This window comes from Chiloscyllium punctatum, chromosome X (assembly GCF_047496795.1).
Source record: "Chiloscyllium punctatum isolate Juve2018m chromosome X, sChiPun1.3, whole genome shotgun sequence".
Taxonomy (NCBI): domain Eukaryota; kingdom Metazoa; phylum Chordata; class Chondrichthyes; order Orectolobiformes; family Hemiscylliidae; genus Chiloscyllium; species Chiloscyllium punctatum.
The window spans coordinates 20,928,941-20,942,869 of NC_092791.1; the positions used below are offsets into that span (position 1 = coordinate 20,928,941).

At 40.8% G+C, this 13,929-nt stretch overlaps 1 protein-coding gene across 3 annotated transcripts in view; it reads right to left on the minus strand.

Moving 5' to 3' along the window:
• Positions 1–4,829: 4,829 nt before the first annotated feature.
• letmd1 (LETM1 domain containing 1) overlaps positions 4,830–13,929 on the minus strand; it is a 30,642-nt gene continuing 21,542 nt past the window's right edge. For 2 of the 3 annotated variants that reach the window (XM_072567087.1, XM_072567089.1), the window contains 4 exons: positions 11,867–11,968; positions 11,439–11,591; positions 9,607–9,703; positions 4,830–7,229 (listed from right to left, as the gene is read on the minus strand). In XM_072567087.1, the coding sequence (XP_072423188.1) occupies positions 7,153–7,229; positions 9,607–9,703; positions 11,439–11,591; positions 11,867–11,968 (429 nt within the window). In that variant the 3' untranslated portion in view covers positions 4,830–7,152. The remainder of the gene's footprint in view (positions 7,230–9,606; positions 9,704–11,438; positions 11,592–11,866; positions 11,969–13,929) is intronic. The other variant, XM_072567088.1, reaches the window with a different exon arrangement.

Consider the following 13,929-nt stretch of genomic DNA (forward strand, 5'->3'; position numbering starts at 1 on the left):
GTATCGGGTCCTTTGTCCTGGTGAGTTGTTGTCTGAGAGTGGCTGTTGGTTTGTGTGCTGTTATGAGCCCTAGTGGTCGTAGTAGTCTGGCTGTCAGTTCAGAAATGTTCTTGATGTATGGGCCACAACACACTAGAACTGCAAAAAGAGGAAGAAGAACACCTCTACAATGCATTTGCCAAAAACCGATACCCCCACAATTTCATCAACAGATGCTTAAGGGAAAGACAATGGAATAAGGACATGCCACAACCCAAAGGACTAGCCACGTTACCATACATCAAGAACATTTCTGAACTGACAGCCAGACTACTACGACCACTAGGACTCATAACAGCAGACAAACCAATAACCACTCTCGGACAACAACTCACCAGGACAAAGGACCCGATACCCAGCATGAGCAAAACCAACGTAGTATACAAAATCCCATGTAAGGACTGCACAAAACACTAGCTGTCTTCCTGTTTGTCCTATGTAATGATCCGTATCCATGAACACCAACTAGCCACGAAACGACACGACCAGCTATCTTTAGTAGCCACACAGGCAGATGACAAGCAACATGAGTTTGACTGGGACAACACTACTATTATAGGACAAGCCAAACAGAGAATAGCCAGGGAATTCCTAGAGGCATGGTACTCATCCACAGATTCAATCATTTAGCACATCAACCTGGACCCAATATACCGGCCACTGCAGCAGACAGCTGGAACTGACAACCGGAAGCGGCAGAGACAAATCACTCTAAGTGCTGGAGGAAACAACACAGAAGCACTTCACAGGAGGCTCCCAAGCACTGAGGATGTCACCTAGACAGGGGACGAAACACCTGCAACACAAATTCCCAGCTCAGCGAACAGAACCACAACAACGAGCACTCGAGCTACAAATCTTCTCCCAAACTTTGAATAATCAAACATCTACCCCTAATTTTAACATCTGTCACGTCCCTCTCCTCAGTGAATATATTCTCTCTTGACTCCCCACAACTTTCCTCCTTTTGTCCTTGAGTGGGCCAACCCTTTCTCTAGTTACCCTCTTGCTCCTTATATATGAATAAAAGGCTTGGGGATTTTCTTTAACCGTTTCCTAAAGATATTCCATCACCCCCTTTAGCCCTCTTAATTCCTCATTTCAGAGTGGTCCTACATTCCCGATATTGTTCCAAAGCTTTGTCTGTTCTCAGTTGCCTAGACCTGATCTTACCATTTCTATCCCTCATTTTCTGTCCTGCATTCTAATCAACCGCTTTTAAAAGCCTCCCACATTTCAAATGTGGATTTATGTTCAAACAGCTGCTCCCAATCCACATTCCCCAGCTCCTGCTGAATTTTGCTATAGTTGGCCTTCCACCAATTTAGCACACATCCTTTACGACCACTCTCGTCTTTGTCCATAAGTATTCTAAAACTTACGAATTGTGATCACTGTTCCCAAAGTAATCCCATACTGAAACTTCAACCGCCTGGACGGGCACATTCCCCAACACCATGTCCAGTATGGCCCATTCCTGAGTTGTCTATTTACAAATTGCTCTAGAAAACCATCCTGGATGCTCCTTACAAATTCTGCTCCACCTCAACCTCCAACACTAAGTAAATCCTAGGCAATGTTGGGAAAATTAAAATTTCCTAACGCTAGCACCCTGTTGCTCCGACATCTTTCCGTAATCTGTTTATATATTTGTACCTCTATTTTGTACTCACTGTTGGGAGGCCTGTAGTACAGCCCCAACATTGTTACCACACCCTTCCTATTTCTGAGCTCTGCCCATATTGCCTCACTGCTCGAGTCCTCCATGCTTCCCTCCTTCAGCACAGCTGTGATATCCTCTCTGACCAGTAATGCAACTCCTCCACCCCTTTTACCTCCCTCTCCTGCCTGAAGCATCTAGAGGCACCTCTATTATCTGGCATTCAATTATCTGAATTTCAGATTATCCAGACAAGATTGCAAGATTCCGATGTTTGGCTAAACTGTTATCCGGCATTCCATTATCTGACCAAAATACTCCCTGCCCATGTCGTTCGGATTATTGAGGTTCCTCTGTATATCCTGGGATATTTAGCTGATAATCATACCCTTGCCTCAACCAAGTCTCAGGAATGACAATAACATCATACTCCCAGGTATTAATCCAAGCCCTAAGTTTATTTGCCTTACCTGCTATACTTCTTGCATTAAAACAAATGCACCTCAGACCACTTGTCCCTTTGCGTTCATTACCTATTCCCTGTCTACTCTTTCCCTTAGTCAGGCTGACATCATGCCATTACGTTCCTTACAGGCTTTAGTTACTACCTCCTGACTGTCTACTAACCTCCTCCTTTGGTTTGCGACCCCTTGCCACATTAGTTTATACCTTCCCCAACAGCATTAGCAAAAGCACTCCAAGGACATTGGTTCCAGTCCGGCCCAGGTGTAAACCTTCCAATTTGTAATAGCCACACCTCCCCCAGAACCAGTCCCAAAAGTCTGAACCCCTCCCTCCTGCACCATCTTTCAACCCATGCATTCATCCTGCCTATTCTTTCATTTCTACTGACTAGCACGAGGCACTGGTAGCAATCCTGAGATTACTACCACTGAGGTCCTACTTTTTAACTTGGCTCCTAACTCCCTAAAATTCTGCTTGTCGGATCTTATCCCATTTTTCACCTATATCATTGGTGCCATGAACCTGGCTACTGCCTGTTGAGCCATCTCCCTCAACAGTATCCAAAACAGTCCCTGTTTTGGAGGGAGATGACCGCAGGGGACACCTGCACTGCCTTCATGCTCTTTCTCTGCCTCTTAGACACCCATTCCCTTTCTCCCTCCCTAATCTGCAGTGTGACCAATTCACTAAACGTGCTATCCACAACCACTTCAATATCGCGGATTGTCCAAAGTGAGTCCATCTGCAGCTCCAGAGCTGTCATGCGGTTTAACAAGAGCTGCAGCTGAACACACTTCCTGTACCTGAAGGAGTCAGGGACGTCAGCCACATCCCTGAGCTTCCACATTGAGCAAGAGGAGTACAAAAAGGGCTTCTACCAACAAAAGTATGAAATGAGTGGGTAAGGGGAAAGTCTTATCCTTTTTATTTTGCATGCTCTTCTGACATCAGTCCCTTGTGCTACCCTCTCTTTGTGCCATCATAAGACTTGCCTTTTACCAGCAAGGGCCATAAATCTGGACTTGTATACAAATTAGCAGAGGTAAGGCATTTGGTTCTTCAATACTGGATTAGTGGTGCTGGAAGAGCACAGCAGTTCAGGCAGCATGCTCCCTGAACTGCTGTGCTCTTCCAGCACCACTAATCCAGTATTTGGTTTTCAGCATCTGCAGTCATTGTTTTTACCTATTTGGTTCTTCAAGCCTGTTCTGCCATTCAATGAGGTCATGACTGGTCTGTACGTGTTGAATTCCACATTCCCATCTATCCCTGATAACCTTAGATTCTTCGAGGAGAAAGTGAGGACTGAAGAAGGGCTGATACCCAAAACGTCGATTCTCCTGTTCCTTGGATGCTGCCTGACCTGCTGTGCTTTTCCAGCAACACATTTTCAACCTTACATTCTTGTCTGGCAAGGGAATCAGTCTCCACTTTAAGAATATTCATACTTAGAGGCAAAGTATTCCAAAGTCATAGAACCCTCAGAGGAATTTTCCCCTCACCTCATCAATGAAAGGGTGATCCCTAATTTTAAAACAACGTCCCATAGTTCTGGGAATCACCCAAAAGAGTAAATGTTCTTTCCACAGACACCTTCTCAAGAACTGTTCTGTATATTATAAATTACTCCGCCTTATGCTCTTCTGAACTCAAGTGAAAATAAGCCCAGCCTGTCCACTGTTTCCTCATCAGACAACCCACTCATTTCAGGTACCAGTTTAGTAAATCTCCTCTAAACCATATCAAACAGATTTACATAATTCCTTAAGGAGACCAGAACTTCACTTAGGACACAGGTGAGACCATATCTTGAATAGTATGTAACCGAAGAGGAGGACTATTACTTTTATGTTTAATTCCTCTTGTAATAAAGGTTAGCATCTTATTAGCTTTCCTGATTGTATTGAACCTGTGTACCAATCTTTTGTGACTGATGCACTCGAGCACCTAGATCCCTTGGTATCTTGGAATTCGATAGTCATTCTCTGTTTAAGTAATACTGTACTTTAAATAAAACAGCAAAGTGGTTGCAAATGATGTTTGGTAGGAAGAACATTGAAAGACAATTAGAATAGGGAGTACACCTCTAAAGGGTTTGCAGGTCCAGACAGACCTGGACATATTGAAGATGGCAGGACAGGTTGAGAGCTATTAATAAACCATAAAGTATCCTTGGCTTTATTAATACAAGTACATGAGTACATCAGCAAAGAGGTGATGTTAACCTCAGCTGGAGTACTGTGTCCTGTCATGGTTGCTACATCTGAAGGCGGCATTGGAGAGAGTGCAGCAGCCACTTAAGAATGGTTCCAGGGATGATAAATTTCACTTGAAGACAGATTGAAGAAGTTGGGACTGTTTTGCTTAGACACAATGTGGCTAAGAGGAACTCTGATAGAGGTTTTCAAAAATTATGAGTCTGGATTAAGTCAACCCTTCCTAATATCTCCTTTAGTTCACTGTCTGTCTTGTCTGATTATCTGTCTGAGAGGCACATTCTAAGGCACTACAGTCCATTGTTGACATTCAGAGGGCGCTGGAAGCTCTATCACTTTTGGATGTGGTAAATATTATATTGGAAAATCAAATTCACTCAAGATATAACAGCCTCTCAGGCCTTTAGGTCTAGTGCACTGGTCAATAAACAGCACAACTCATGCTGGTATTAAGAAACAAGTCAAAAAGAGCACAAAATAGTTTTATTGACATACCAGGTGTATATTTTTCCACATTGACATTAGCCAAAACAGAGGCCGTTTTATGCACAAACCTCATTAGCATTCCAAACACATATCCACTCACAGTACATCTCTGAATAAAAATACTTATGAAATGAAGGTATCCATCTTCACATTATAAAACAATTTCAAGTAAACTTTTTTTTTTAAATGTCTTATGCGATGTGCAATTCCAAAGAAACAATCAGTAGTACTGGAACATATAAGCAGGTTATCAGTGCAATGTAGGTGCTATTAATTCAAATGCCTGCTTCGGCATGCATGAGTAATGTTAGTTCATGCCCACTGTTTGGGAAATCTAAACTCGAAATTCACAAAACAATTCAAGTTGTTCACTTGTGTTAATAAATGGCACAGTTTCAGATGCCAACTTGCTGCCCTTGTTTGGAAAGGACAGAGCTTGGGAGGTTCTTTTCATCTTCACTCTCAATTGGATAGATATTTTGCAGGGCAATCCATTCAGCCACTGGCTGGATGCTTAAGATGAAAACCACCTATATCATCTTCTGTTCAACTTTGAAAGAAATATTTCAAGCTCCACTCCTCTGTACCTAAGGTACTCTACACACATCACACAGCATTGCAGCATAAAGATTGAGGTGAAAAGTAGGAGAAGTAAACCTAACTGGAGTTGCATAAACAGCAACAATTATCCAGGATTCTACAGTGAAGCAGAGTCAGAATTTTGAATTTAAGAAAAAAATGACCCTGTACAATATTCAAGCTCTGGTAGACTCCTCCTATTGAATTCTTGGTATCAGTGCTTCTACTTTAGTGTCATGAAGCAACCATATATTTTGAATAGCAAAACTCATTGCTCAGGTGACAGTGTGCTAGTGCGATGGAACTACATCACAAAGTGTAGTGTGAAACAGAAACTGGGACTAATGATATTTAAAAAAAAAGATAAAATCAAAACAATATGGGCATATAGTAGGCAGCAATACTTCAAGTAAGACAGTGTAGAAGCTACCACTAATTTGCACTCACTCTTGTTGCCTATTATTGGCAGAGGAATTAACATGGGCAGCAGATAATTAAGTAAACATCACTTTTTTCCCCTTTGAGTTGAGATAAATATTCAAATCAGTGTCTTATAACAATCCCTCAGTAAACTGAGCCAGCAGTTTTGACAAAGACATGACATTCTATTCGATTATACAGGTAGCTACAAGATTAAAGCATTCAGCAAATGCAAAAACACTCTCCAAAAATGCACTAACACCAATTTATATGGCCATTAATGAAATATCAGAGTGCCATAAATACGCTTAAAACAGTAGATCTAGCCCCACTTGACATTAGGTACTTCAATGTGTTTGGCCAGCAGAGTTCTGACAAAAGGTCAATGATCTGAAACGTTAACTCTATTTCTCATTGTTAAGCTTTTGAGTGTTTTCAGAATTTGGTTTTATTTCAGATTTCCAGCATCTGCAATATTTTGCTTTAGTTTTGGTATTATTGACCTGAATACCTTTAACATTGGAGCGTGAATCAAAAGCATTACGTTGGTCATGAGTTCCATCTACTATGCAAAAGGTGAATTTTCCATGTCCCCTCTGTATTTCAACTGCAAAATCAATAGCTGCATTAAGTGAAAAGTGAAATGGGGAAAATTTGAGGAAGTATTCAGTGACTTTTTTTAAAAAAAGTTGTTTATATAGTTCAAGTTTCATGTTACTCAAAGCATTTGAATAATGAGCCAGACAGTGACATGCCTTTACCACAAAGCAAAGGAAGGAGCAGTGCAGCTTTGACTGCAACATTGCTGCATTTGATCACACACTTGGCTTTGTCTGAAGTTGCTAAGGCATTTGCACATAACTTATGACATTATATTAACCTCTTATTTTAATAGCAATTTTAAGTGTCCCTTTACTACTGGTCAAATCTTCCAACAATCAAAAATTTGCACATGACTTGACTGCAAACATATCAAAAATGATCTCCCACTGCAGTAAGCTATGAAAGTATTGGTCCAAAAGCATTGTTTCTTTTAAATTAATTCATGTGTGTGCTTTTAAGTAAACGACGGAATACATATTTTTCTTTCTCACTCAGATAAATGCATTGAATTTCATGAGGGGAAATCTGCCTCCAAACACAATCATTACACAATAAGAGGCGAGCTCTGACAATCTTTTGAATTCTGGAGTCTCATTTTTGCAGTAATGTAGGAATAGTACGTTGTCAACACAACACAGATGTCTTAGGTAAACAAATGCAAAACTGGAATTACCCATCTAAGGCTTACTTGCTTTTTCTGGAATTGTGGTAATTTGTGGAAAGTAACACCATGCTATGTAACAGCAGCGAGGCTTCAGAATCTGAAATCAGAAAGCATTTCAGTTTTTAAAAAAAAAATTTCGAACTGGTAGATGTTTTTATGTATTTACCACTAATACAAAAAAAACCTAGCTATGTAAAAATGTGACTCCTATCCTGACCAAAGCTCTTACAGTTTTATCTTTTCAGAAACCTGTGACTCTCCAAACAGGGTGAAATAGAATTTACCAATAGCACAAATGGGAAAAATCTTCACCACTCTATTAAACAGCGAGTCTGACCTTTTCTCTCTCCTTTCTCTTTAAAAAGTCTAACCTCAAAGAAATAGAGAAAGAGCTTTAAAAAAATTACAGAAGTTTAAAACACTACAAATGGAACACCTACAAAGATATAATACTGTCCGAGCAATGTAAGTGTATACTTGGAAATGGCAAGCATAGACAGAATGAGCTCGACACTGATTGCAATAAATGGTTCAGAAAAGCAGTGAGGATAAATTATCCCTATTGATTCTACAGTGAGAAAGAGAAATGAATATTAGAAGGGTGGTCATTTGGAAAATTCGGCCCACTGTAGATAAAACAAAAAAATCTCGGTTGACATTCCAGTATAGTAGTGAGGGAGTGCTGTACTATCATATTATGAGACATTAAACCAAAGGCCATGTGTTTCATTGCCATGGCACTACTTGAAGAGGAGGAGGAAGTTTTCCTAATGTCAAGGTTTATTCCTAATTAGGATAGCATGATGACTCAGTGGTTAGCACTGCTGCCTCACAGCAGCAGAGACCCAGGTTCAATTCCAGTCTTGGGCAATTGTCTGTGTGGAGTTTGTACATTCACCTCTTACAGTCATAGAGATGTGCAGCACGGAAACAGACCCTTTGGTCCAACCTGTCCATGCCGACCAGATATGCCAACCCAATCTGGTCCCTCCTGCCAGCACCTGGCCCATATCTCTCCAAACCCTTCCTATTCATATACCCATCCAGATGCCTTTTAAATGTTGTCATTGTACCAACCTCCACCACTTCCTCTGGCAGCTCATTCCATATACGTACAACCCTCTGTGTGAAAAGGTTGTCCCTTACGTCTCTTTTATATCTTTCCCCTATCACCCTAAATATATGCCCTCTAGTTCTGCACTCCCCTACCCTGGGGAAAAGGCTTTATCTATTCATCCTATCCATGCCCCTCATGATTTTCTAAAACTCTCTAAGGTCACCCCTCAGCTTCCTGGGAAAATGGTCCTACCCTATTCTGCCTCTCCCTATAGCTCAAATCCTCCAACCCTGGCAACATCCTTGTCAACATTTTCTGAACCCTTTCAAGTTTCACAACATCTTTCCGATAGGAAGACGACCAAAATTGCACGCAATATTCAAACAGTGGCCTAACCAATATCCTGTCCAGCCGCAACATGACCTCCCAACTCCTGTACTCAATACTCTGACCAATAAAAGAAAGCATACTAAATGCCTTCTTCACTATCCTATCTACTTGCGACTCCACTTTCAAGGTTTCTTTGTTCAGCAACACTCCCTAGGACCTTACCATTAAGTGTATAAGTCCTGTTAAGATTTGCTTTCTCAAAATGCAGCACCTCGCATTTATCTAAATTAAACTCCTATCTGCTGGGTTTCCTCTGGGTATTCCAGTTTTATCCCAGTGTGCAACAGGTGTGGAGGTTAGGTGGATTGGCTGTGCTAAATTACGCATAGTGTTCAGGGATATGTGGCATATTTGGACAAACTATTGTAAAAGTAAGGGGATGGGGATAGGATAGGGGGACTGGGTCCGAGTGGGCCTAATGGCCTCCTTTTGCATTGTAGGGATTATGATCAACCCAAAAACAGACCATCAAACACCAAAACAGACCATTTGTTCATTCGTGCCACTGGCATTTGTGGAAGCAAAAATTAGCTTTTGCATTTGGCCTAAGACAGTTTCATTAGGTGTGTCTACCTCAGGCATTTCTATCCATTCTCATAGATTAGCTCGGCATGCAGCCTCCTCCCTACTTCTGGAGTTGAGAGCAGACGGAGGATATCCCTATCTCAATTTCCCTTCCTGTGGGGAAAGGCTTGGTCTTCACTTGCTATTCATGAATTACCATATCCAAGAAAAGATAACGTAGTTGCCCAAAGCATCTGTTCACCACGGTGTCTTAGTTAATTATATGGAATCATGCAAACCGCTGTTAGTTCAGGGAATTCTGTATTGGAAACGGTTGTGAAAATAGAATGGCTGAATAAATGGGAGGCAAAAATTTCCAAAGGGTATGAGAAACAGATTTAGTGATAATACTTTCAAAGAGCCAGCCACCTTCCTGCATTTTAAAAGTCTATGATTTTATAGCGACCAAAAGACAACCATTATATTATCAGTAATAAGAGGCACTTGCTCTGTAAACGTTTACCTTTTAACTTCTTAGAAAGTTGCACCCATTTGGTTAACCATTCCTTACACTCTGCTGCATTCAGGTGCACTGAGTTCAGACCTCTTATATAACATGCCTTGAAATCAGAACCACAAAACAATGATCAGACAAACCACACTCACATAGACAAATGGAGAAACAAATAATATAAAATAATATGAAACTTTTTATTTGCAATTTGCATACATACCTGTGTAAAAGTCAAATCTGAGACATCAATATTTTGGGCGAAAGTTTAAGTAGTCAACTTTTTAAAAAGCAGTATTTGCAGGGGTTTGCATACTGTGGGCTGCCATAGGAACCTATACATGGATCAGCTAACTGCTTCCAGACTGTTGCTATTATACAGATGAGTGTATCCTATTGAGGGATGGTCGGCTGCAGTTGGATAGGTTCACCTTCAGTTGTGGTTATGCCTTCACAGGGAAACGATTGGGTGATGTTAATAAAGCATCATTTTAAGCAGTTCTTGATAGCTAAGCAGATTCACAACAGAGCTTTTTGGATAGCTTCTCCTACCCATTGAAACTTCTTTATTGAGTGTGTATGGGTGGGAGTGGGTGGACAGCCAATGGCTTTTGATCCCTGAAAAACTAAGGTTGACTTTTAAAAGAGCTATATGAGAAATGAAATGTCAAGCCGAAGGTATCGGGTAAAATGTTGGACAAGATTTCCTTAATCCAGTAATGGGCATATTTATATTTTGTAACAATAACATTTCATTGAACGAGAAGTCTTCAGAAGATTAATACGTGAAAACAGATAAAAACAGCACAATATTCCGCTCATCACCGACTGATTCAAGTCAAGCCCAGCAGTGGTTTCCACATCTGAACGACAAATAGCTGAATCTGTTCAAGACTTGCATTTACCAAGTTCAGACAGGCTAGGCTCAAAACATCAGCTCCACACATGCATCTGATGATAGTGGTCTGTTTATTCAGCAGAGTAACAATTAAGTCTACAATGTAAGTAATGTATCATTAGCATGGTGGAGAAATGAAAGAAAACCCTAGCTAATAAACAACTCTTTTAATGACACTATCCACATTTACATTCTCTCTGCATTATGTCACCCAAGAACAAATTTTAAAAGGACACGGTGGGATATTATAAACAAAATCCATTCACAAGGTCACTTTGAGACAATGGGTTCAAGATGTAAAAAAGTATTTCTCCCATTCAGGCCCCTCTAACCCCACCTAAAGTACATGCTATTTTCCAAATGACAAGACAATACTGTCTGCTTCTAATTCAAAGTACTTCTTATGGTCCGACAAAAACAATGTAGGTTTTTACTGCACTGGAACCTACATGCCATCCTTAACATTGTTAGTGGCCAGCACTGTATGATTTTGCAAGCTGTACTGTGATGTTTGTTTGGTGCCCCACAACATGCTTGCCTGATATTATGGAGACCAGTGCCTCAGAATAATGGCCACCATTTCACTGTGCATATGGATGACTGGCCAGTGCACTTCACTGGCAGGTCAACCCGGTCAAAATCAATTTCCTGTCTCTATATTACTCCAGCCCCACAACCGAAGAAATCTGCGCTCCTCCAATTCTTTCGCCCCATCACTGGTGGCTGTGCCTTCTGTCTTCCAGGCCCTAAGTAGCTGAATTCCTTTCTAGAAACTACTCTTCTTTGCCTCCTCAATGACTTCTTTAAAATATACCTTCTCAAAACAAATGGCCCTTCTTTGTTTTGGCCTCTATTTTCATTGGAATAAACTTCTGTTAAAGGTATTAAATGAATGCAAGTTGTTGTTGTTATGTAAACTACACAACATCAATTCTTTTTTACTCACAGTCCTCAGTTCATCCTCTGACAGGTTGTGAACACCGAAGACATTGAGAGCTTGGTCCAAATGATGAATCTCCATTATGTGGCTCCGGAGGCGACGGCGCATGATGAAGGTAGGCAAGTGTGGAGTCAGAAACATCACCTTGCTCAAGGTTTTCTAAAAACATAACAGCAGTTGAAAGAGGGGGAAAACAAGCAAATGGGTGTAACATTTCCTCTATTCCTTTCATTTCAAACGGGACTTAAATATTGTTGAAAGAAAACTAGCCATGAAATTTCACTTTACAAAAATGCCCAACAAATTACTCCACTATCTCAACAAAAACATTGAAAACACAGCATGGCAGAGTTCCATTAAGCTGTGTCATTAATTAAACCTGCTTACTAGTTCACAGAAATAGACTTCTTAGAAGGTTTCAGCGAATTGCTTACCATCTGGCGTGCATTAATGTATCGTATTTCTAATGGACGTCCCGAGAAAGGCTTTGCCACCAAATACAGCTGGGAGATTTCTGGGTGGATACCTTCCTGAACCTTCAATTAAATACAGAACAATATGGAAAAATGTAAATGCATTGACAGCCAAAATAAAATCAGCTTCCTACATCAGAATTAAGTAAATAACGTATTGTGTGTCAAAAGCTAGGTTGTTTGCCTCAGCAGAGTCATCAATTAGATCAAAAAACAATTAAAATTTCAGGAGAATAAATGATTTAAAAAGCAGCAACTCACCGACAGTCCCCAATAAGCTGATGTATCTAATTTAGCAGATATGTTAAGAATTAAATAATTAAAACTTTATTTTGCAGGGTGGAGGATTCTTTTCTTCTGAATAAGATGAACATAGAATATTACAGCGCAGTACAGGCCCTTCAGCCCGTGATGTTGCGCCGACCTGTGAAACCAATCTGAAGCTTATCTTATTCCATTTTCATCCATAAGTTTAGTCATTGACCATTTAAATGCCCTTTAAGTTGGCAAGTCTGCTACTGTTGCAGGCAGGGTGTTCCATGCCCCTACTACTCTGAGTAAAGAAACTACCTCTGATATCTGTCCTATATCTATCACCCCTCAATTTAAAGCTATGCTCTCATGCTAGACATCACCATCCTAGGAAAAAGGCGCTCACTATCCTGAAGAAGGGCTTATGCCCGAAACGTCGATTCTCCTGTTCCTTGGATGTTGCCTGACCTGCTGCGCTTTTCCAGCAACACATTTTCAGCTCACTATCTACCCTATCTAACCCTCTGATTATGTTATTTGCCTCAATTAAGTCACCTCTCAACCTTCTTCTCTCCAACGAAAACAGCCTCAATTCCCTCAGCCTTTCCTTAGAAGGGCTTCCCTCCATACCAGGCAACATCCTAGTAAATCACCTCTGAACCCTTTCCAAAGCTTCCACATCTTTCTTATAATGCGGTGACCAGAACTATACATAATACTCCAAGTGTGGCCATACCAGAGTTTTGTACAGATGCAGCATGACCTCATAGCTTTGAAACTCAATCCCTCTACTAATAAAAACTTAACACACCAATATGTTTTCTTAATAACCTGATCAACCTGGGTGGGAACTTTCAGGGATCTATGTACATGGACATCGAGATCTCTCTGCTCATCTACACGGTCAAGAATCTTCGCATTAGCCCAGCACTCTTTATTCCTGTTCCTTATCCCAAAGTGAAATACCTCACACTTTTCCACATTAAACTCCTTTTGCCACCTCTCAGCCCAGCTCTGCAACTTATCTATGTCCCTCTAAAGCCGGCAACATCCTTTGACACTATCCACAACTCCACCAACCTTTGTCATCCGCAAATTTACTACCCCATCCTTCTATGCCCTTATCCAGGACATTTATAAAAATGGCAAACAACAGTGGCCCCAAAACAGATGCTTGCGGTACACCACTAGTAACTGAACTCCAGGATGAACATTTCCCATCAACCATCACCTTGTCTTCTTTCAGCTCGTCAATTTCTGATACAAACCGCTAAATCACCCTCAATCCCATGCCTCCCATGTATTTTGTGCAATAGCCTACCGTGGAAAACTTTATCAAATACCTTATTGAAATCCATATACATCACATCAACTGCTTTACCCTCATCCACCTGTTTGGTTACCTTCTCAAAGAGGTCAATAAGACTCGTGAGGCCCGATCTACCCTTCACAAAATTGTGTTGACTATCCCTAATCAACTTATTCCTTTCTAGATGATTATAAATCTAATCTCTTATAACCTTTTCAAACACTTTATCCACAAGTGAAGTAAGGCTCACTGGTTTATAATTACCAGGATTGTCTCTCCTCCCCTTCTTGAGCAAGGGGAGGAGATTTGCTATCCTCCAGTCTTCTGGCATTATTCCTGTAGCCAATGACGACATTAAGATCAAAACCAAAGGCTCTACAATCTCCTCCCTGGTTTCCCAAAGAATCCTAAGATAAATCCCATCCAGCCCAGGGAACTTATCTATTTTCACACTCTCCAGAAT